General features: G+C 36.1%; 1 protein-coding gene across 1 annotated transcript in view; it reads right to left on the reverse strand.

Moving 5' to 3' along the window:
* CAMTA1 (calmodulin binding transcription activator 1) overlaps window positions 1–25,369 on the reverse strand; it is a 1,380,526-nt gene that overhangs the window by 24,919 nt on the left and 1,330,238 nt on the right. The window contains exons 17-23 of the mRNA XM_006885914.1: window positions 22,798–22,985; window positions 22,048–22,294; window positions 20,627–20,698; window positions 18,586–18,606; window positions 16,991–17,184; window positions 14,984–15,058; window positions 11,879–11,909 (exon numbers count right to left, since the gene is read on the reverse strand). Of these exons, the coding sequence (XP_006885976.1) occupies window positions 11,879–11,909; window positions 14,984–15,058; window positions 16,991–17,184; window positions 18,586–18,606; window positions 20,627–20,698; window positions 22,048–22,294; window positions 22,798–22,985 (828 nt within the window). The remainder of the gene's footprint in view (window positions 1–11,878; window positions 11,910–14,983; window positions 15,059–16,990; window positions 17,185–18,585; window positions 18,607–20,626; window positions 20,699–22,047; window positions 22,295–22,797; window positions 22,986–25,369) is intronic.

The following is a 25,369-nucleotide window of genomic DNA, read 5'->3' on the forward strand; positions in this document are numbered from 1 at the left end:
CACTACAACAGTTGCAACATAACCCACACATTTAAAAACAAAATTGAGTCAGGTCAGTTTACAAATGTACAGATGGCTACTAGTTGTGGGGCTGTCACTGTTGTCAAAGCTGATCACAAGCAATAAGACATATACTGTACAGTAATTAGAGGTTGGCAGTGAAAGGAAGTAATTAAAAAACAAGTACAATTATAGAAAAGGCACCAAGAGCACTGACCCCAGTTTTTACCACAATCTTTTTTTCTCTCTACCTTCCTTCTGAAGACACCAGTTTAAAAGCTTATTTGTGAGTATTTTTAGGCTTCACAACAAGCCTGGAATTTTAACTTACAGTTGGTAGACAAAACCAAGAAAAAACTATTCTTTCAATCTATCCTCAGACATAACCTGGGAATTTTAAACTGGCATCAGCAAACCCTAACTTGATCCTCTCAATTTCACATTTGGAGTTTAATTTTTAAAAGCATCTGATTTCTTTGGCTCCTTGTTATGTGGAAGTAGTAATATACCATGACATTCCTACAAGACCAGTTTGCATCTTTTTGACTTTTAGTGTTTTAACTTTTGTGCAATTTTTATTACATTTTCTGATTACCAGTAGGAGATATGAAAACGTGAGACACTTTCTACTTTACTATTTCTTTTGTCAGGTTTTTATCTTTCTAAGTGTTCTTTGTGGGAGTGAGTGGATGGTGTTAAGCTATATACTGATTCATCTTCTTAATGATTATCTCTGTTTTGCAAAAGTAACTTAATTTTCTTAAGCAATATTAGCATTCACATTACTTGGCACCATTGGCAAGAAAATTTTTAAATAAAATAAAATAAACTCCTGGTAGCCAAAATCAAATGTAAACATATCCTTTTTTTGTTGTTGTTTTTGCTTTTTAAAAGTAATGTTACTCTGCCTTTTTTCCTAAGTCTAAATACAGTAGCTTTTTTTTTGCAGTTTAGTCATGCTTTAGCAAAATGTTCTTCTAAAGAACATTTAAAATAAAGTACTCTTATAGTGAAATAAAGTTTTTGTTTGTTTGTTTGTTTCATTTTACAGACCATAGCCACTAATGCTTTGCTTTTTGTTCATTTCTTTTTTTCTTGGTTTCATGCACATATCTCTTTGTTTTAATATATACAATATATACAAACAATACATCCACTTTTTTTCTCACTTCATTCAGACAAAACTATACAAATAATTTTATCTTGCCATGTTATTGACCTTTGTGAATAAAATATTTAGCAATTAATATAATCCCTTTCAAATATTTTCTCACTTTCCATTTCTACCTTCTATATATACACGGAAACTGCTCAGTTTTGATGAGATAGCCAAAAATATGGAATTTACTGGCCGGAACGAAGCACCACACTGACCTTTTTTAGGTGGCAGATGTCCAGGCAAAGTTTATGATTCCTCAGAATAACTACAGTTTCCAAGGATACTAAAAAAATCTACATGCTTTTACCAATTTCTCTAGTAATTCTCATTGCACATGAAAGTAAGGCAAAAAATTAAAGTGCTGAACATGAGAAAAGGGGCAAGATGATTATTATACTTGCAGGTTCTTGGGAGGTGGTGGGGACAAGGAAGTAAATTTAAACTCTGGAAGCTGTTTCTCTTTAGTTCCCATGCATTACCCGTTTACCACACACCCACCCCTCTGCAAATTTCCACAAGACATCAAAAACCTGCAGATTTAAAAAGTTGCATTAAGTGTGCTGTAGAGATTAAAAACAAAACACAAACAAAAATAAGTAACAGTGAAGGAAATGAGAACACACGGACCCAATAAAGATTTGTATGATCTAAGCCCTCCACTGAGAATCAATCCAAAGATTCAGCTTCTTGGAAATAACTGATAGGTGCAGGAACAGCATTCGTTTTTTGTGACTAGTGTATCCCCACCTTTTCTTATCTATATTTTTGGTATAAATATTTGTACAGTTCCACACGATGTTTGAAAACAGCCCTATATGAGAAGGAAAATGACTTCCTCCTAAGAAAAGGAAGCCTCTTTCACATTCCTCCTGGTGTCTTGTTTTCCCATGATCCAACAGAAGATTGAGTTCCAAGATGTCTTGCTGATCAAATGAAAAGTTGTCCATGAAAGTGCAAATGCAATGACCAAAACATTACTGTTAAAATCCTGCAGCTGATCTCCCCAAACTGCAGAGGGATTGTGTGTGTGTGTGTGTGTTGTTGTTGCATGTCTCTGCTAAAAACAGAAATGAAAACAGTCTGAAAAGCAATGTCACATTGCTAAGGGATGCTGCTGTATATCTTCAAGTTCCTTGGCCTTTTTCAATTCTTTCACTCTGGAAGAGAAACAAAACAAAACACCAGGCGATAACTATATAGTGAAACTGTGACCAAATAAAAGAAAGGGGTATTATCTTTCCCTCTGAAATGAAAAATCAAGACAAAAGCCCTTTTGAGGATGGATGGCAAAGGAAACGCTTGCTCAATTGATGGGGAAAATACTCAAATAAGATTACAATGCTCTTCTCATGGTGATTTTTAAAACTTATTAAAACTTTGCTTTATATCAAGTGCTCTTAAGAGTAAAACCCGTATCTCCAATGGTATTAAATCAAATGACAACATGCTTTTCTTGGGAAAATTTAATTGTTTTAAGTTACATTTCACTTAAAATTAACTTTAACTGTTTTATTTACCTGGTGGGCCACCTATTATTGACCTGTAAGCCAACAAATGCAAGCTATCAAGATTTTATATATAGCAAGACGACTTCTTGATACCTAGGCAACCAGAGTTGCCTTAATATACCTAGAGATTAAGTTCTTGCTTTGTTTCTCACAGACTGTCAAGATTTTCAGATGGCATGACTCTGACTATGTATCTGTACAACTCTACCATTTCACTGATCTATGGTGGGTATCTTTTTATTTCCATAATTATTTTTTTCTCCCATTGTAACTTCAAAAGATGTTAGGGTTACATTTTTTTGCTCCTAGGTGGATAGCAATGTGATATAATACTAATAAGATACTTTGTGGGTTTTTAAAGCATATTTGTTATAGTAAGTAAAAAAAAACAAAAAACAAAACACCTAAACCCACAAAACACCAAACCAAAACAAAAAACCAAACACAACTATCCCAAAACTTAAATCATACTGCTGTAGGGTCATGATGAATTCCTGTCAGTATGTTTTCTACCTGCCAGCTATATTTTTTAATCTATATTTTTACCATGAAAATTGGTCTTAGTTTTTAAACTATGGCTGCATTATGTAGATGGGGTTCCAGGTAAGTGGTTTTAAGTTGGAGAGTATTGCTGAAGAGCCTGACATAATAGCAGACTGATTCCATTCAAGAGTTGACTTTAGTGCCTGACTTACATAAGTCAGTGCATGCTTTGTTAGCAATACGGTTTGTAGTGCTACATACTATATACTGACATTTATTTCTTTTCCAAAATGGGCATGAGGATGATTTTAACCAAATAAGAAGTTATAGTTTTTCAGTACACTTATATTCTCCATGAACACCTGGACAGGTAAGAGACAAGTAAAATAACTCCTCTAACAGTCAAGTTCTTTTACATGATACCACTTAATCTTAACTTTTATAACCAAATACTTCTTTAGTTTCTACATGGCTTCTTGGTAATATTCAGGGAGGAAGAAAATATTTAGAAAAGCCAGTAATAAGTTACTGCTGTTTTACATATCTTGAGATTCAATAGAATGATGTTTATTCTATAATAACAACTTAAGGAAACTAATCTTATATACCACATTTACACAGAATTATTTCTAAGTATTGTGCAATACTGATAAATGGTCTTCAAAAAGAAGGGATTTTTTCAGAAGAAAAGTTTTATTAATATATGATCTTTAATTCTGAAAATAGTTACAATGTTTAATAACTTGTCTGATTAATTTGCTCAGTTTGTTCCTTAGCCAGGATACGTATAGGTGACAGTGACATCAAATATATTTCCAAAACTATTAATTTTTTTCTCAACTAGTTAATTTAGACTTCACTATGTTCTAAACTGGACCTAGGTATTATCTTTTAGTCTTATAATTAAATATATTGTGAATCATTACATTTTAGAGTAACTAGGGTCACAGCACAGTACAAAACTGTGTATCTCATTTATGTCCCTGATTTTGGACATGCAAAGTTGATAAATGGATTTTTAAAAACTGAAGCATGCTATATTCTGTGTTCTCTTTTAAACATGCAACATCTATACTCACAGCCCTTTGGCTGGAAAAATGCAAGGCGTGCACTGATGCCAACGTCATTTCTGGACATGCAGTCTCTGTACTTGTGCAGACTTAGTTACTCAACTACTGCAAAATGTGCATGCTACTTTAAATAGAACATTTTGTTTCTGCACCAGTACAGAACTCATTCACAAATATGCAACAGTGACTCCATCACTGATGAGATTTCTACAATTTGAAGATTCAGAACTCAAAATCTGATAGCATAACTTATTTGCAATTTTTATCCTTCATCATTAACATGAGCTTAGAAAGGAGAGTGAATCATAAAAATGTTATACAGCAAATCTGTAATCAGTTAATCAGGGAAACTAGAATTTTTTTTTTTTTTCAGTTAAAATGGTCACATTAGTTTTTGTACTCTCTTGCTGTTCACTTGAGAATGAATTAAAAAGAGAATTAAGTTTTCAGAAGATGTTAAAGTTACCTATAGATATTCTGCTATAAAGTGACAACAGCCTCGCATGCATGCTACTAAGTTAAGACGAGATGTGCGCTCACACAGAGATGAATATGGCTAGCTGTATCAAAAATGAAAATATTCCAAATATATATTCTGGGCTAAAATAAAGCATTTACTTCTTAGTTTCTTATTAAGTTGCCAGCAACTTAAGAGACAGCAAAATTGAGACATTTTTTTTTACAGAAAACAGTTTTTAGAAAAGGAATTAGAAAGATAATACTTAATGCTCTCCTAGCTATACAAAGTCACATTACTTTATTTAGACTGCACAATGTTACTATTATCTCCATTAGTAAAGACAAAAACTGAGATATCTATGTGAAGCAACCTGCTTCAAATGACAGGCAGTAAATGTCAGAGCAGGGATTTGGACTCAGATTTGTCTGACTTCAAAGCCTGAAGTTTTGCTACTCTTTCTGCTCTTTGTATCTACCAATGTTATAATGAACTATCCCCCAAAAAGGTTTATTAATTGGCTTTTCCAAAAGATTTTAAAGAAAACATGCATTTACGACTGCCTAATGTCTTTGAAAACTGAGGACAACTAACAGTATTATTCTGGTGCCCTAGTGGGGAGCTGTACCTGCTAGCCCAAAACCTGCCCTTCTTGGGTGGTTCAAATCCACCAGCAGGACCAAGGGGAAAAGTCAGGCAATTTTCTGTGTGAGTACAGCATCAGAAATTCACTGAAGGCTCATAGTTGCAGTTATGATTCAGCTGCAACTTGATAGCAATCAAAGACAGAACACTTTTCCTCAATTCTAAAATTTTTTAAAAAAAATATGATGCCAATAAGTTGATTTTATTATTAATGTTTTAGACGCAAAAAAAATAAGATTTAAAAAATGAAAATACGAAAGAATTTGTCAAAGAATCAAGCTTATGGAGATTTTTTTTTCATTTTTCAAATTGTAAACTACACTGATGCTGACTTACCTCTAAACGTTCTCTTGAGGTTAAGAGAATTTTATTATTACTGAAATCCTAAATGAAGGTTCAGGTTAGGTTAAAAGAAGTTATTTGAATTAGAAAGAATGGGATGTTTAAGTTGGTGCTTTTTTTAAAAAAGAATATATCGACTGGGTAAAATGATGCTTTAATATTTTGCTCAAAAAATAAACATAGAAACCAATCACTGAAGCAACTGAGAAGATCAGATACTAAAATTTTTGCTAAAAAATTCCAAGAAACAGATGTTTCAAATCAATGTCTCCTATAGTTACAAATTTTTTTCTGTCTTATTAGTTAGAAATAGGCACAATCAATAGAAAAAGTGTATGTTAAATATAACTAAATCTTTACCAAAAAGAAAAAAAATATGTAATAAAAAATTTAAATTATTAATAATCTCTAGATGATTCTCCTTGTGTATTTGTAATTATACAATTTGCTACAATACATATATAGTTCTTTTGTAATAATTATTCCTGCCTATCATTCATTAAAATAAATTTTTACATTTATTTTATCTGTTACTACCACTATGTTTTACAAATGCTGTGTTCACATGATCTATAAACAACTGAAAAATACCATGGAGTTAAAATAAACCCACCAAAATACAAAAGAACAATTGAACTGGCTAACCAAAACAAACTAGTTTCACTGACATTTCCTACGGTGTAAGACTGTTTCACAGTATTGTAAACTTATTTATAGACCAAAAAATAAAGACCTAAAAATACAGTACCTATGCTTAGGACATCTACACATCTTAGCACACAGGTACTCAATAACACTTTGTTACATTATAGAAACTCAGATAAGGATTACTGACTTTTTGATCCTCTTAAGGAATTACTTTTAGGCCAATGGCTAAGAAGGAACTATACATGAAAAAAGGACGTAATATGACAAATATCTAGGTTATCTTTTAAAAAACACACTATACTCAACATTTACTGCTGAACTGCATTACACAGAAGACAAGTAAATCAGTCTTCCTTCAGATCATAATGTCAATCAGCACTGAATGAAGACTATAGTTCACATAGGTACAAGGTTACTGCTACTATGAGGAGATCTGTGAGAAACATCTATCTGAACCTCATATAAGTAACCCAGGAAATACTATTCTTCCCTAAGTAAAACACAACTGGATAGGGCGAGTAAGACTAAACTTTATAGCTATCCTGTCCTTCAATAAAAATCGTTCTTGTTTACTAGCCTAAGGTTATTAGGACATTCAGACATCTGACCAGTGACCATTCAACTATTAAAATGATAGACAATCCCAGGATTTTCCCAAGCATTCCAGGCTGAAAATAATCACCACCTAGGGATACTGTAGCAGTCTCAACCAGGAGGGGGGGAAAAATAGTTGCATCGTAATGTACTGAAGTGATGTAGTAAGCAACAGCACTGAAAGCCAGCAAGAGCCCACAGGGTTTACTTCTGTCAGACGTCCAATGGTAATTTATGAATAAATGAAGTAGGCCTGCTTCAGAGACTTGTAGCAAACAATGGCTCCATGGGTAAAGCATATGGCAAAGCTGCTTCATTACATCTACTCAGCCAGAGAAATGTGCCATGAGTCAGTGGATTTCAGCAGGCATATTCTCGCGATGCTGGACGTCAGAAATATACAGGGCAGCCAGATAGGGCTTTCTGGTTAGTTACCTGTTGCTCTGAGAGCTGAAATAGCTTGTGGGGAATTTAGGCAAAGAGAGATCTTGCCATTTTCCAGAAATCTCATTTGGATTGCAAAACAAAAAAGACAGAGAGGCCCAATATGAATGATACAGAGCCTGTTGTCTGCAACTTAACACACACCACTGTGTTCCAAAAATATCCATTTCCTAAAAGAGGCAAGTGAGACAAAATTACTTTGGAGATTGAAATCACATAGATGATGACACATCCCACATTGATATTTTATTCCTCGTGGGGTAACTTGGAAATAACACATCAAATTTAAGGCAGGGCGATACCAGCATCACAGACCTAGAGCACTGCTGACTCTTTACTAATTAAACACTTCCAGGCATTGTTAGAGAATTGTTGTTTGTATACATATATAACAAAGCAAAAGGCAAACGAGGAACCTTCCAGAACTTGGCCATGACACACACCCACCCACCCCACCAAGGATATTTCAGAGAACTGCTCTCAAAAAGTCAGTGCTGGAATTACTACTTACCAATATGACTGGCAGTTTTGGGGCAAGTGTTTGGAAACCCAATTGTTAAAACTGAGAGAAAACCTGTTGTTTTAAAACTTTTGACCCAAAGGTGTTATTTCTTCTTCTTCCACTTAAGAGTCTTCTACCTCAGTAGAACAGCTGCACCTACCTTTATTGAACAGGAGTAACTGGGCCAGCAATTCACAAGAAATAAGTTACTTAAATACCAGCATCCCCACTGCTATTAGTGGTATTTTAAGGACTGTTAGAATTTATGAAGCCTCATCAAAAAACAGCGTATCATTCAGGGAAAGAAGAAATTTTCTGGTGCTGCTTTTCAGAGGAGTCTCTGATCCTTAAAAATATTTTCACTAAAATCCATGAAAATGAAAAGTCTTAAAGGAAAAGGTGAAAAATCCTGAATATAGACTAAAAAAATCCCACCTCATCTTTATGTAAGAAAAATGAGAGACATTGTTCGCAGTGTCTTGAAGATAAAAAAGTCTGTTATACAGCTGAAATTATTTAGTACTTTCTTTACACAGAGATATATATTGGGGGGTTTCAGTTATCACACTAATTAATATCCTCTTAGATAAGTCCAAAATTCAACTAGAAAGGAGTAGAACTTTCAGCATGTATGCTTTAACTAAGCATTTCTTCAACCTTAAAATTACTCTTTATTACATACTGAAGTTCCTTAATACTCACCTAAATTAATGGAAAGAATGAATTAGTTGTTGAGCTAACTATCTCTCCATATTACAAGGTAAATTCTCTCTTAGAATAGACAATTCTTTTGATCAAGAAAAAAAATAAATCCCAATGAGGATATCAAGACTGGGTAACTAACTCATTATTAGTTTACTGGATAAATTAGGGGCTAAGCCTGGAAACAAAGGCTGAGTGAAAAGGAACTGGATCAATGAAGAAATTGGGTATCTTTTCTTAGTATTCTCCAACCAAATACCAAAAATTTCAAGACACAACTGGTATTTTTCTGGTTGCTGTGCTGCTTGGATTAGCTGCTTGTTTTCTTTCTTTTTTTTTATTTTTTTGTACGTGTACCATCAAATCAGATCTGACTAGTACAGGAGGAGATTGTTCCCCCTTCTCCAGCAGACCATCTGGTGGATTTGAACTGTGCTGCTTGTTTTCTTAATTCTGGTGAAGACACCTTTTTAGAAGTCCCTCTGCTTCACTAACCTAGGACTTCCCCTCCTCCTACTAATTTATTTACAATACCTAGGCCTTTGAGTCAATTATAGTGTTTAACAAACAGTATACTGGAAAACAGAAATCTTTAAATATGCATATTTTATTTTTTTTAGGGTATAACCCCTAAGTGTCTTAGACACGGTATACTTTATAAACTAATAATTACAGCTATTAGTTTCCTTGCTATAAATTCCAGGAAAAACTAATAATTACAGCTATTAGTTTCCTTGCTATAAATTCCAGGAAACTAAGTCCTTCTCAGAGAATACTCTGCCTCCCAAGACTAATGTTGACTTGGAGACTAGCTGAGAAAAGGAATTGCAACTTCTCTTATGGAACATGGTGGCAGGGAGAACTTACTGGGTATTTCACAAGGCCACGTATAGAAGCTCTTCCTTGTGTTATACAGTTATATAGAGAAAATCATCACACTAGAAGGAACCTGCAAGGTGCCAAGCAACTATCTCTCAGATTCCCTACAGGTTGTGAGGTCTAAGAGATGTTATGAAATTCCAACTTCCCATGCATGAGTACGTGTTTTAGGATTTTGCAACATAATGCAGCAGGCACTAAAGAAATTAAGGTGGGGAGTCTGGCTGGCATTGAAAAACACCTTTAAAATATATTCCTTTAAAAATTATTGGTAACATACCAGGAACTAACAAGCTTCAAAAGTGCATAAGCAACCACTTTTACTAAAATGTTGGTTCCTTGCAGCAGGCTGTATTAATTGCATATAACATGCAAGATACTACAACTTTTAGTTAAACTGAATGGGCATGCATTTGCTCTTTCAGAGGTTGTGGGTTTTTTTTTTATGTTTTTGTTTTTTTTAATGGAAAGGAATGGTACTTAAGTATGCAGCGAGTCAGAGTGAGAAGAGAGAGAGAGAGAAGTGGAGATTTTGGTCCTCTTTTTCTCTAATATTTAAAACACAGATATTTGAATGAGCCCTACCACATGAGAGACCTAAAATAATCCTATTGTAAATAGTTATCTAATTCTAAAGATGATTAATTAAGCTTGCAAACATTGAGTGTAGCTGTTTCCTCTACCCCCAAAGTAAATGCCTGTCAGATACTACCCATGGCTTTAAGTAGGAAGCACTTTAAATTTTTTACAGGGAGAACAGGAGAAATACAGGCAACTGCTAATCAGTTCTAAATTCTCTGTAGCATTAAAGCCAACATTTTGTGATTCATTCACCAAATTAAAAAAATAAAAATATACATATATATATATATACACACACACATAACTTTTTAATCTTTTCTTCTGAAACTGGCTTTATCGGGACAGTTTATTAAACATCTTAGAAATCTGAGTAAATTTATTTTGAAAAATTAATTCAGTAAGGTTTTTATTTAGAAGAAAAAGCATTAAAACTCAATTCTCTTATTATTCAAGTCAGCAAACTAGAGCCTAAAAATCTGGCCAAAAGCTTAGTGTAAATAAAAAATTTTAAAAAACGTTTTATTAGCCATGACCATTTAAGTAGTATTATCTTACGTGTCTCTCATGCTACAAAGACAGAATTGAGAAATCATGATAGAGACTGTATGAACTACAAGGAAAAAAAGTATCTATTAACTACTTTTTAAAGAAAAGTTTGCCAACCCTTGCCTTAAAATAATTAGTAACATCAACATAGAGGCACTTTATGTGATATAAAGAATAGTATCTCTAGAGAAATTAAATCACTAAGATTTGTGAACTATCATCTTTTCAGAAATCTACAAATTATTATATAAAAACATTAGAAGGTGATTAGTAAAGGTTATAGTGGGGGCAAAGGGAGTCTGAATGTCACTAGTACTAAGGACTCAGATGTGAGATTTTAAGTTCACTTTATTTTACCTATGGATAGTAAAAAACAATCAAATGAATCTAAATTTGGGTCTGATTTTGGTGAATCCCGTTCGTGGCTTTAAAACAAAAAAAAAGACCTTCTGAGATAATAATATCTTGTTACAACCTAAGATGAGTTACATAGTTGGCTGAAGCTGACTTCTGCCTTTGAGGTGAACTTAGAAATCAGCATTGACTTCTAACATCACAGAGATATTAAGATTTATTTATAAATTCTATTTTATTTACAAATTCTATTGGAATCTCTCCTCTAAACTACAACATAGACAATTCAGACTGTACATATCTTAGATACACTTTCTTTGGTGTTATTAACTCTGGTAGTGTGGTTCACTCACTATTTCCTAATTGTCTTGGATGAACTGTGAGAAGCAGCATCCACACTGACTTACCTCATAGCATCAGTGAAAGAAAGACTTAGAAAATGAAAGTATAGGGACAGGGTAATGGAAAAACAGAATTCTGAACAAGGGAGAGATTTGTTTTTAAAAAATAAATAAATAAGTAAAGCCTTGTCCCACCTAGTGAGCCTTTTTGCTTTAGAAATGTTAACAAAACAGTAGAAGAGAAAATGTCATGTGGCAGCTTTTTAAAATCACAAATAATCATTTGCTTAGTATTTTCTTACAGTGCAGCCTTATTTAGATTTTAAACGTGTACCACCAGACATCTTTGCGTTTCCACCGAGTTCTAAGCATGCCCTGCTGCGGTGGCCTCTGAAGGTGCCTCTCTTTTACTCACTCATGCATTTATATACATCTATTGTATGAGATTGTTTTTCTGTCCTAGAAAACAGCAGTGTTAGTAATTAGGGTTAGTTCATATCTTATTTCATTCAAAATGGATGTGAAACTTACTGGCATACCTAGGCTGCAGCCCCATGCAAGCAAGCAAAAAGCAAAATATCAAAAATGGAAGATAAACTGGCTAGCAGGCAGCTAAACTCACCCTTTTGTACAGCCTATGGTCCACCAGGGGGCTTCAGACAGTAAAACAATACCAAAGAGCTATTAGCACATGAGTGTCACAAAAGAACCTTATCAATAGCTTTATTTTAACAAGAAAGACTATAAAGTGATTCCTTTCTGGTTTGTTGGTTTTTAATTTTTAGAAAGGTAAGAGTGGTGGGGGGGGTATGTGAAATGAGCAGGTAAAAATTCATTGATTTATCTCTGTATAAAAATGTTGAGGTCAAGTGACTTAGAAAAATCCTTAAGAAATGGGACATTTCATATTAATTCCTGAAGCCACTACCTACCAAAACCTTTTGAGGGGTGTTCTATGCAGTTTTCTCTTCTAAATTATACTTTCAATGCTTCTAAGAGAAGAGAAGCATGATATTTTGTCTTAATATTAAGTAACACATACTAGAAATGGAATTTCATGGAAAAGAATGACTTCAAAATAAACTTTTGCTAAGTGACTTGGATACATCTTTGGAATCTCTTCAAATTCCTTGACTGATTATGTAAAAATGGGAAATGAATACATGTACACAAAGGTTATTGAAATTTGCCTATTTTTCTAACATTGGAACTATAAAAGGGGGAGTAAAGAAAACTGCCTTTTCAAATAACAAGCAGAAGAGAAATAAAGAGTCTACAAGTGATTATTCTTCTCTAACCATCTTGTTAGCAATCTAATGAGGTTTCTCTTAGGTAAGATATGAACTCATGAAAGGAAAAAAATCTTCATTAAATTCTTCACTTTTGTTGTTGTTGTTCAGTGCCGTCGAGTCACAGGAAGACTCATAGTGACCCTATGAACGAAAGTCCTTGACACTGGTGTGCGTGACTTTCATCCTTTCTCCAGGCTCATAGGGTTTCCCGAGATAAGCTATTTACAGAAGTGGATGCCACTAGTCTATAAAAAAGGCAAAAAAAACAACCTCAAAAAACAAAAAAAACCCATAACAAAAACCCAAAGTAAAAGGATTCCACTATTAAGCCTGTTATTCTTTTATGTTATGTCTGAATATATTACCATCTTCACTCACCCAAAGTAAAAATAAATAAGAAATTCGGGTGTGGAGGGAGGGAGAGAAAAAACTGAGTGTGGTACTTCATGTCATTTTGCTCAAAATCTTATGTTCAAACTCTAACAATAAGGCTAGAAGAAATCAGGTAAAAAAGGAGAGGGAACTTTAACCTGAGAACATTCCAATTTGTTTGAAGTAGTTGAGCAAACAATTTGAATGCAGTATTTTTAAAAAGAAAAATCTGTTTAGAAAGGATTAATGGCAATCTCATGAAAAAAGTGATGCCCATGGGCTTCTGTGCAAAATGGTCCCTTGCTGAAGAGACTGCTCCTTGTGGGCAGGAGAGAAAAGGAAGGAAAGGAGCTTAAGAAAAAGGGCCCAAGGAAATCCTTGCAATCTCTACCAAATGAAGAAAGTCAGGGATCCTCTTTGATTAAAAGCAAGCTCATAACAATGTTAAGTAAAAGCTAATATTACAAAAGAATTAAGAGTGACTTTTGGTAAGACTCATAGACTTCATTCTATTACTTCATCACATACTTCCTGTTCTGATATACATTTCCCAACAGGACTTCCTTTTTTAGGCTCCTTATTTTGATAAGGATAGGGATAAAGTCCCTAACCATTGCATAGTAGAACAAAGGAGCTGCTGAAGTAGATGGGAAGTTGCCCATCACCCTTGGCTGGAGAATACCACCTCTATCCTAAAGGAAAGCTTTTCTAAAAGTTTCTATTTATTATTATTATTACTGCAGTGGCAGTGTATTTCCCTTCTATTAGATATTACTGTGATGCACCGTTGAGTTGGAACTGACCCACTGCTGACCCTCCAGCAGGTTTTCAGAGATAGTAAATTGCACAGGAGGAAAATTGCCCATCTTTTCCACAGGGCAGCTGGTGGATATGAATCACATGCCTTTGGGTTGGCAGTGTATCTCCTTACCACTAGACCATCAGAGATCTATGGTCATGTAAATAAATTCTTTTATGGATTTAAGTAAAGGCAAAAGCAAGCAGTTCTATTCTACTAAATCTCCAAGGTAAGATACTTTCAGTTAGCAACTAGATAGTTTTAGGCTTCAAGAGCAGCAGAGAAAAATGAAACCTCTGCATAAGTAAACGGAACATGAACATTAGGGCATTTGGCACAGAAATAGAGAAGACACAACATTAAGAGCTTGCTTTGAAGCTTGTTCCTACAGACTGCACAGCTTCTGGTATCGAGAAGCTACCAAGCCACTAGGGTCATCTAAACACAGCATAGACTGTCACTGTCACAGATGCCAAACTAGAATATTAACTTGAATAAAGCAAACAAAAACACTTCTCACCAGCTCCTCCAAAACTAAGAGCCTAGTCTTCTTGAAGAAAGCTCCAGACAGGAGGAAAGAAGGGAACACCGGCCGGCTAACTAGCTCTGCAAGAAGACGTTGTGTTTTCATGGATCCCATTTTCTTCCCACTGAAAATTCTCTAATGTCAGATGTCTTTCCTTTCCTGAACAATTTCCTCTCAAGAATTATGTTTTCCTGTCATTCTCATTAGACTTGTTTCTTTAGTTGACAATGGTGTATGCTAGCTATTATCTATCCAGCAGAGGGCACCAGTTAGTCAAGTGGAAATTGTGTATTGAAAACCATAGTTTTCTTTCCTTCTCTTGAGAATTAGAAAATTAAGAAAAATAGACATTTTTTCCTGTTTTGGTTAGACATTAGCCCAGTAGTGTTTAGGGTGAGTAACATACTGCAATATGGCATTTAAATGACAGAAACTTGGAATTAAAAGCTAGTTCAACAAAGGTATTTATACCCCCAAATCAAAACAAAAACACTGGCATGAATCTCCACTGGACAACACAGACAAAACAGTCTAAAACAGAGAACAATCTGACACAGTTCCAACAGCAGCAATTTAGTCCTTACTTAGAAAGCCCTATTATCCTGCTGTAATTTGGAATGTTTACCTTGGTGGTTTGCTGGGGGATTAGCTTTGCATGGGTGTTAATGGCTCATTAAGAAGATTAGGGTTGCTTTATTATTCTTGATGAATAAAATGTATAGATGAGGATGAATGTACCTGTGGCGACAGCGGCGTAGAAACCTCATTATTTTCCGAGCAGCTTGGTCCTGTTTTTTGGTTAGCAAACTGCTCCTGAAAAACCAGAGTATTATTGTCACGACAAGGATTCTGGAAAGGCTAATACACAGAAGCTGAAAACAGGTCAGCAGTGACAGAGGGTTCTTAAAGCAACAATTCATTGAGCAAATCCAACAGCGTAAGCACAGACTTCTAGGTATATGTCTATACCTAGGGAGAGAAAGCAGGTGGGAACACGAAAGTACGTTTATGATGTTTCCTGGGAGGTAATATAAAGAATGGAATGAAGGTATCAGGTCCCTTTGTAACTCTTTATAAGCTCATTCTGTTAAAAAAAGGGAAGTTTTCTTAACTTGATAAATAATTTCTCCTGGGTTTGATACCCTCTTTGGGGTACTGTTTTATATATTGTTATCAGTGTTAAGCGACTGAAAACTTTCATTACCCTATCTAAAATGGACTCACTTTATCCCAACTCCTCTTCCATGATTCTTGGTGGTGCAGTGGCTCAAGCACTAGGCTGCTAGAGGAAAGACCTGCCCGTAGAACCGACCAGGCACCCAGGGGCAGAAAGATGAGGCAGTCTACTTTCATAACGATTTGCAACCCTGGAAATGATCACCGTCCTACAGGATCGCCAAAAGTGGAATCAACTTGAGGGTAGTGGGTGTTAAGGTTTGTTTTGAGTTTTTTTCATTTTGTTTTGTCTGCTGTTTGGTTTTTTTAAATAAAATTTTTATCTTGTACTGGTTTGCTTACAAAGTCCGTATACACTGGATCTTTTCCATTTTCCTTACCCACAAAATACAGAATGCTTCACAAATTTGCGTGTCATTCTCGCGCAGAGGCCATGTCATCTGTGTATCATTCCAATTTCAGTATATGTGCTGAAGTGAGCAACTTCACTTTGTTTTTAATTTCTCTTCCAAAGTCTTACATGTGTAACTGTACAATTTCGACTGTTATAATTAGAGGGTACCTTTTTTAGTAGAAATTTTGGTCTGGGCAAATTATAACTTGAAGTGAAAACATCAAAGTAATCATGGGGAAGGGGTCCAGTAGAAGAAAAAGGAGCTAAATAGGTAAAAACAGATTGAAAGACAGGCTATACAAAATCTCAACATCTTTAATAGTCTGGAAATTGAGTTAGGTACTAATGGTTAAGGTCCTAGACAGCTCTTCATGTTGGATGCTTGAACATGGGAAAGATCCAAAAGAGGAGAAAATGAACACTGCACTGGAACAAGTGAAAGAAAGAACTGTTTAAAAGGAATATGTAATTAGGTATTATTTGTATGATAACAGTCCAAAATAAGAAGTGCATAGCAAAATGGAGTGGGGGAGAGGTCGGGAAAGGGGGAGAGGGAGGAAACTGTGCAACAATGACTGTGTATCAAAAAAAGAGAAAAATTAACTGGTGGGGGGTGGTCGGGGAGGAAAATGTGCAACAATGAATGAATGAGAAGCCAACATTTCTGAAAACTTTCCTTAAAATTACAATTTTAAAAAAATGAGAAAGGTCCAGCAGTAATCTGAAAAGACAGCGTGGTGAGTATAATTCAACAGCATTAAATTTATAAAACACGATGTATGGGAAAGATAGTATGAAATACAATGTGAGCGAAGGGAAGTGTGAAACATGACGTATGAGTTTTGTATGCAAACCAATATAAAACAAAATTTTTTAAAGAAACAAAAGATACACTGTTGGTAAGAGCCTCCCATTACCAGCAACAAAACCAAACAAAAGAGCACCACCGCCACTGAGCTGATTCCAACTCAGCAACCCTCCAGTGGATTTCCAAGACGGTAAGTCTTTACAGGAAGAGACTGCTGGTCATTCCTTCTCAGCCTGACTGGTGAATTCGAACTATCAAACTTTCATGAAGCCTGGCACAAAAGCGAGCAGCCAGCACAGGGTAAACTTCTTCAGCTAACTCAGAATTCTCTAAATACCTCTACCTCCACGAAACCATTTCAACGCACCTGAGCTTCTGCTGTACAATTACGGCTGTCCGGCGAGCCTGCCGTCTTTTCCCACACTTCTTGTAGCTCCGATAGTATTTCTGTATCAGCACAGCAGCACGTCTGCTCTGCTGGAACTTTTTTTGTTCATAGTAACTTCGGAATTTGCTCTGGATAAGGATGGCAGCTTGTGTCATCTTTTTATAAAGTGCATACTGCAGGGGAAACAAGAAGAGGCAGAGCAGTAACAACGAGAGCCACCAAAGTCTGGCGTGTGCTTTGAGCTGACAGACAAGGAAAAGGGATGGCTTTCTCCTCTTTGTCAACATTTTCTCTACTTGATATCTAACCAGTTAAGAGGCTAACTAGGAATCTTTCCGCCTACCTTCACAAAATTCACAATATTATGTTAACGGTCACCTTCAGAATGTACTGCTTTAAATATGCCTTTGGCCAAATATAAAAATATTTTGCTGTGGTTATACCTTTCTTCGAAAAGTAAAATTTTTTAAAAAAATCTATAAACTTAAAGACAGTTATAAATCTTTTTTTTTTAGACATTTACAAACCTTAAAGTTATATTTAGGAAGTGAAATTTTTAAATTAAGATTACTATTCACTAATAAATTTTGAAACCACTTTAATTTGTGGGGTTTTTAATGCTTCTCAAGTTTTATCATATATTTTATCAAATCTCCTTAGCAGACAGCATCTCTCTTTCGATATAACAAATTTCTGACTCAGTTACAAGGTCCCAAATACAAGACTTATCATGAAACGCTGACACCCTAAAGTTATTTTCATTAGTCGTATAATCAACAGAATGGTGAAGCAAAGAAACCTGGTGAACTATCTCAGAGGCTAGAACTGCTCCGCAGCCCCCCACCCAGCCGGTTACAGAGCTACAAAGGGGGATGAAAGAACAGGAGAATGAATTCTCTTCAATACCTGTCTCCAGGTACTAAAAATACAGAGCTCTCTCTGTTTTAAAAATGCTTTGTCCAAATTTCTAAGAACTAGAGCATGACTCTGGGGGCAAGAAGTCACAATGAAGCCTTTTTGCTGCAAAGAGGCAACTTACCATTGTAAAGAAAAAGAGTCCTCAGAAAGTCCCTGAGCCTAATGACATGTTTTGATGTTTGAGGTGGTGGAATGAAGAAAGAAGGATGACTTTTCAGAATGTCCATGAAACAGAACCATTCTGACAGAATCAGCTTTCGTGCTAATCTGACCTGCTCTGATTTTTTTTATCTTGTAGGGCCTCTGTGACTTTCGTCATGTTGGCCTGTACACACAGTGTTCAGAACCTACTGGGCCACAAGTGAACAGGTAGCTGAAAAGGCCCATTTACTGCATGACTCACTAGGCGAAGAGGATGGATTCTTTAGCTTGCTACTAGCCAAGAAAATGTACAACTATTATTAAGAATAAGGCATACTCCAAATGAATGACTATATGGTCCTTAAAGAACAAACATACTGCGTTCAGGGGTCTGACAGGAGTTCTATCTACTTCATGAATGTGCCATGTTAATGGCTCTTCTCAGGGCTGATAATGGGTGTGAAGTATGTGACTCTGGTGGAATGGTTTGTGAGAGGGACTGGGTTTATCATTACCTTCAAGGCTATCCAAGTCAGCTTGGGGGAGAAACAGAAAATACAAGATTAATGTTAGATTGCTGAATATAATGAAATTAAAAACTAGAAGCAATAAAACTCCCAACCAATAAAGAAAGGGCACCTTGGCTATACTAACTTTCCTGAAAAATAACATCTCCCATTTCCTTAGTTGTACACATTTCTTTGGGAGAGAATTTTTTTTTAAACTCTTTTTTTTTTAAATAAACACTTAGTCACACTTCAAACTGTGATTCTGTCTATCATTAATGTGAAGCCTGTTTATCAAAAAGAAGCCAGTATCGCTTCTTGCTATACAGCTACAGTATAATGGTGTCAGCGTTTACACAATAAACCTTTATTCTCTGGGATCATGAATCCAACTGGCTATAAGCATGAGGCTCTTCCCTCATTTACAAGACTCAAATTCTACAGACACTTGAAAAAATGGCAACTCTTGCATAAGACATAGATCCTAACAAGATCATTCAATCCCAAATTTCTACATGATTATCACACTATTAATCTGGAAACCCTGGGTGGCACAAATGGTTAAGCACTGAGTCGCTGACCAAAAGGGTAGCAGGGTAAGTCTACCAATAGTACCGTGGAACAAAGACCTGGAAAGTCTCTAACCAAAAACAATAACAGCTCTTAAAGTATCTAATGAAACACAGCTCTACTGTGACATACACAGGCCACCAGGAGTTGGCACTGACTTGACAGCAGTAACTTTTTATTGCACATCTTAGCATTTATTCTTCCTTAAATAAAATTTCAAAGTCTATACAAAGTGAAACTCAATAAAGAATTCTCCTGACTATACTGCACCTCATCACATGAACAGTCAAGTCAATGAGAGGAGTTCTGTTTAGGAGTCCCTGGGTAGTACAGCAGATTAAGGGTGCAACTATTAACTCAAAGGTTAGCAGTTCAAACCCACCCAGAGGCCAATGAGAAGAAAAGTCAGGTGTTCTCCTTCCCAAAGGCCACAGTCCTTAAAAAGCCTACAGAGTGCAGTTCTGCTCTGCAAACATGGGGGTGTCATAAATCAGAGTCAATTCAATGGCAAGTAGTACGGTTTCTTTGATTTGGGTTAGCTTACAGAGTTTATATCAACAGTGATGAAATTATTTGGAAAAGAATATTGATGATGAGTGCACAATGTCAAGAATGTTGTAAATTTCGCTGCAGAAATCGTTGAACTGGTAAATGATCTGGTGTGCATGTATTTTTTACAACAATAGCAAAATCTCAATTATGTAATTTTTTACACTGTCCAGTCACTTTGGTAACTGCAAATTTAGTTTCTCCAAGCCTTTAGCTTCTTTATTTATAAATTACAAATAAAATGGTTTACTTCAAGTAACTGCAGACTTAATGAGATGCTGTAACTAAAAGCGATAGTGCTTACTAAAGTTTCAGTAGTGTCTCTTTTCCTTCCCTAATAGTAGTGTTGTAACCCTATAGGCTAATCTGGAAACAGTCCTTCTGCACAGTAACACTAAGGCATTCTTGTACCTTTTAACTAAAGAACTCAAAAGTAATTCAATATATGCTAAGGTTCTTGAGATTTCTTTTTCTTTACTTAAAAAAATTCTCCACTTAAAAACTAGAAGATGAAAGAAAAAAATGGCCAAAGAGCATGAAATTCAATGTTAAAAGACAGACAGTATTTAGCATTTCTAATTACTCTTTCAAGCTCCCTGGAGTGCTATGTATGTAAAAATACCAGAACACAGTCACACTTGAAATACAATCTTCTTTGGAGCAACTATAGTTCAAGGAGGTGCTAATACAAAGGCCAAAATTTGAACACAATTTATTTTGTGGCTAATGTTTAATTGAAGATGATTCACTTTTTTTAATCTGGAATATTTTCCTCAAATTTTTCATCAAGCTAATTCAAATGATGTCTTGGTAACTAAGAGATGATGTAGAATAGTACACTTTGGCCAAACTACACACCAGAATCCTTCGCAGTCTGACATGGTCTGTAGCAAAGCATACTCTCAGACTGTGACACAAAACTGTGCTTTACCTGTTTATATTTTCTGTAACAGCGCTGAATAACAGCAGCAGCCACTTCTTGCTGTTCCCTCAAGGGTCGGCCCTGAATAGTCAAGTGAGAGGAACAAAAACAGTAATGATTTAATAAATGTCAACTTCCCTATCACTTACATAGACTCATTACTCATGGAATTCAACTTTCTCAGAACAAGAAGTCCAGTTTACCAAAACACTTTGTTACTAAATGATAAACATTAATTAGGAAAAATCAATTTATAGGTTAAACTTCCAACTAGCATTCCTACAAAATAAAACCATGACATCTGGGTAGTAGGAGGGCTAAAGTATTTAATTAATTTGGAAGACATTATGCTGAGTGAAATATTTCAGTCAACCAAGGATAGATACTGCATAAATATCGCTATTGTAAAATAAGATTTACATGGGGGTTGTAGGAAAAGAATGGATAATGAACACTGTACTGTAAGAGATGAGGGGAAGAACTGTCTGAAAGGAATATATGATTACACATTACATGTATGGCAACAATCTGGAACAAGAGGTGCACTGCAAAGTGAACTGGGAAAGGGGAAAAGGGAGGGAGAGAGGAACACATGCAACAACAATGAATGAAAACCCAATCTTCAAGTAAACGTTAAAATCACAATTAAAAAAAAAGTATTTCGTGAGTTTGGTATTGTACTACCTATCCTCATGAACTGCCAGATCTCAACTGTCTTTCCTAATTCTGACTACTCTGCCTATGGGGAAGCTCTGATGGCACTGTCACAAACTATGTTGACTCAAAGGCTTCTCCCTCTGTTGGCAGTTCTATGGGAGAGAGAGATACAATCTGCCCCTGTGCCATTTACAGTTCTGAAAAAGGATCAGTTAAAGGAGCCTCGGTGGCATTCTATGTTGGGCTGCTAATTGCAAGGTTAGTGGTTCCAATCCACCTCACTGCTTCAAGCAAGAATGATGGGTAGTCTCCTTTTGTAAAGATTGATGGATTGTTTGAGTCATAATTCACTTGATGGGAGAAGTCAAAGTTCCTCTGAGAATCTAAAGAGCTCAATCCTCTCACCTACCAAAAATGCACATATAGAAGCGATACCAGTTTAGAGATTCGTCAGCTGCCTGAAGTCTATCCACAGGCCTCCAGTTAAGAAACTCCTGCTTCAGGTAAAAAATGCATTGTGGCAGACGTGCCAACTTACTTTATAGTAACTAAATATCTATAATCATCACCAACAATAAAAATTCAGAGATGGTAGCCATCACATTATTGGTTTATTTTACTAAAACTTCTGAAATGTATTACGAACTTCATGTGAGAGATAAGATAAATATAAATTCTTGGGGAGGGAGAGAAAGGGCATTATTTGAATGATTCCAATTTCACGGATTATCCCCGATCTTAAAAAATGTTCCAACACTAAGATGTTACTTTACCTTGTATTTCCGGAAAGCTGTCTGGACAAGCCTGGCCGCTTCATAGAGTTCTCTCTGTTCATGATCAGACAAAGTCAGCTGAGCAAATTCATTCTCTACCTTCTCACTGGTAGACGCACTCAGGAACTCAGACCAGTCTGCTGCCGAGGGGAGGCTAGGTTTCTCAAAAGCAATTTCACTGACTGGGGAGCCTACAGGACTCAAGCTGGTATTAGATGAAGGGGTTAGAGGCTCATTATATGCACTTCTGAAACAAGAGGAGAAACAAGAGTGACAGATTAATAACTGACTTACACAATCCTCTATGTAATCCTTAATTAAAGATGGCCTCAGAAGTCCCTGTGACCTATTAAAAATAGGCCTTCATTCCGTAAGATGTTACACATACCCAGTTCTTTTAACTGTTTTTCAATTAACTCAGTTAAGTTCATACAAACTACCTATTATGAGATTAAAAAACAGTCTTTTCTAACTCATGGCAGCTCTATGTATGTCACTGTGGAAATGCATGCATAACTGTTTTTGATGGCTGAATTTCTGAGAAGTAGATTGCTGGCTCTTTCTTCCAACAATGTTCCTCTGGGTGGATCTGAACATTCAATCTTTCACTTAGAAGCTGAACACATAACCACTTTCATCACCTAGGCTTTCATGGTACATAGTATTACTGATCAAGTATGTGTATTCTCCTAAGCCTCCAGTTAAACCTAGGAATTTATCCTAAGTCGTGATCCATGGAATACTACTGACCTGATCTGGGCAGCATTTGGCAGATGATCGACATCGGCCAGGTAACTGGCCAGCCAGCTCATTGTACTGCTAATTGTAGCAGAATCTGTTCTTTCCAATGACGGGGACTCCAGGGGCACAAAATTCTCCTGCTTAATTCGATCAGGTGTGGCTTCAATAATGTGTTCTGCTAAAGTCATCATGTTCACCTGGAATCAGCAGCACACAGAACACTGAGGTTAGAAACCTACCTGGTCTCCACTTCTCTACATCTCAAGCCAGATAACTTTTTTTTTTTTTGTAAAATAGAACTGGTTTTGTACAATCATTCATATACATGGGTTTCATTCATTTACACTGTGTTTCAATGCCTTTTATCACCTGTCTCATCGAATCACATTGGACCTTGCCTATTCCTTGTCCTCCCCACCACCTGTCCACTAATCTCTGCTGCCCTAATGGTTTCCCCTCTCCTACTTCTTACACCCCTCGACTCCCCCTCTTTAAGCTGTGCATAACTTGCTCCTATTTGCTAACTCCAATAGCCATCTTCTATTTTCATCAATTCTTTCAAGGTTGATCTTCCCTTGTCCTGGTCCTTTAGTGTCTATGCATTCTATTTCTGCTCTCCACATCCTTCTCCATCCCCAAATTACTTTCTTATTTTCACAGTAATGGTCTTATGCAGTATTTGTCCCTCTGTGAGTGAACTATTTCACTCAGCATCATGTCCTCTAGATTCATCCATGTTGTGTAGTATTTTACAAATCTGTTGTTAATACTGCACAGTGTTCCATTGTGATTATATGACAATTTCTCAAGCCACTCCTTACAGAGATCTGGGCTGTTTTCATTCCCCCTCCCATTGTGAAGCATGTTGTAATGAATGTTAAGTATACATATCTCCTTCTGTGGCTCTGCTCTGATTCCTTTGAGGTATATTCCTATCAGTGGAATAGCTGGGGAATAGACACCCTTTTAAAAAAAACTTCACTAATTTTAATGAAAGTTTACAGAGATTTTAGATTTCCATTCATTCATTGTTGCACTTTTCTCCTTGCCCATCCCTACGCCCCAGTTCACTCTTCTTTGAAAAGTAAAATTCTTTCATTGGAATAGATACCTTTTTAAGAAAATTCCAAACTGCCTTCCAGAACGGTTATACCATTTTACAATCCCACCAGCAGTGCGTAAGAGTTCCAATGTCTCTGCTTTCTCACCAACACTTATTGTTTGCTCTCTTGTTAAAATTCTGCTGCTGAGGCAAGATGGTATCTCACTGCTATTTTGATTTGCATCTCTCTGATTGCTAGTGATCGTGAATACTTCCTCATGTGTTTGCTAGTCATCCCACTATTCTCCCTGGTGAAATCTTTTCATGTCTTCACACATTTTTTAATTGGGTTATTAATAGGTCTTTTTCTTTTGGAGGCCCCATAGTATTCTGTAAATTTGTTATGAGTCCCTTGACTGAAATGTTGTTGCCAAATGTTTTTTTCTTAAGTCTGTAGGCTTTATTCTCATCCTATTGGAAAAGCTTCTGGATGCACACTGGGATAAGATTTTTTGAAGGTCCCATTTTTTTATTTTATCCTCTTCTGGTTGTACATTTTTGGTTATGTTTACAAACCTTTTCATGCAATAGGCTCAAGCTTCTAAGATTGTTCCCATTTCGTCTCTTGATGATCTTTATGGTTTTGGGTTGCCCATAGGTCTCTGATCCACTATGAGTTGGTTTTTATATATTGAGTGAAATGTGGCTGCTTTCTTAGTTTTCTGCAGTCAGATGTCCAGTTTGGCCAGTTAATGGTGAATTCTATGTTTTTTTCATCTATTCCATTGGTTTGTGTGCCTGTCATTGTACCAGTATAATACTGTTTGTCTTCTTTTGTTTTATGATACTATTTTGCTGACTATGACTGTGTAACAGGTTTTGAGATCAGGGAATATGACACCTTCTTTATTTTTCTTTTTTAGAAGAGCTCTGCTTATTCAAGGTCTTTTTCCAAATGAAACTGGAAATTGCAACTTTTTTTTTTAAGATGATTACACAGTTCACCAGAATGTGTAAAAAGAGTTTGTGAGAACTGATTATCTCCAAATTCTTTACTCAAGTCTTGACTAAGTCCTGGTTTGTAATATTAACATGATAACACTATTTTAGTAGCCCAACCAATACAATCTCTCCCTCCACCTTGTCAAGGGAACTAGTCTTTTTGTAGGGAGCAGCAATGTGCTGAACCTGACGTCTGTCTAAATCTCCTTAAAAGAAAGGATGGTGAAACTTTGTGTGACAAACTTTGGGCATTCTGTCAGGAGGGACCAATTCTTGGAAAAAGACACCATTCTGGGAAAGGTGGAAGGTTAGAGAAAGAAAGGAAGACCCTTAAGTAGATGGTCTGATACAGTGACTATAACAAAGGGTCAAAGTGCTCAAGTATGTTGGAGATTGTGAGGATGGTGTGGGACAGGGCAAGGCTCAGATCACTGTTATCAAGGTTGCTATGATTCTCACCACTGGACCAATTGGTAGCATCAGGATGGATGGCGAAGAGATTGAGATTGTTCACAGCTTCAGTTTGCTCGGCTCCAC

This window comes from Elephantulus edwardii, unplaced genomic scaffold, assembly GCF_000299155.1.
Source record: "Elephantulus edwardii isolate Elephantulus edwardi_28Jun2011 unplaced genomic scaffold, EleEdw1.0 scaffold00045, whole genome shotgun sequence".
Lineage (NCBI taxonomy): Eukaryota > Metazoa > Chordata > Mammalia > Macroscelidea > Macroscelididae > Elephantulus > Elephantulus edwardii.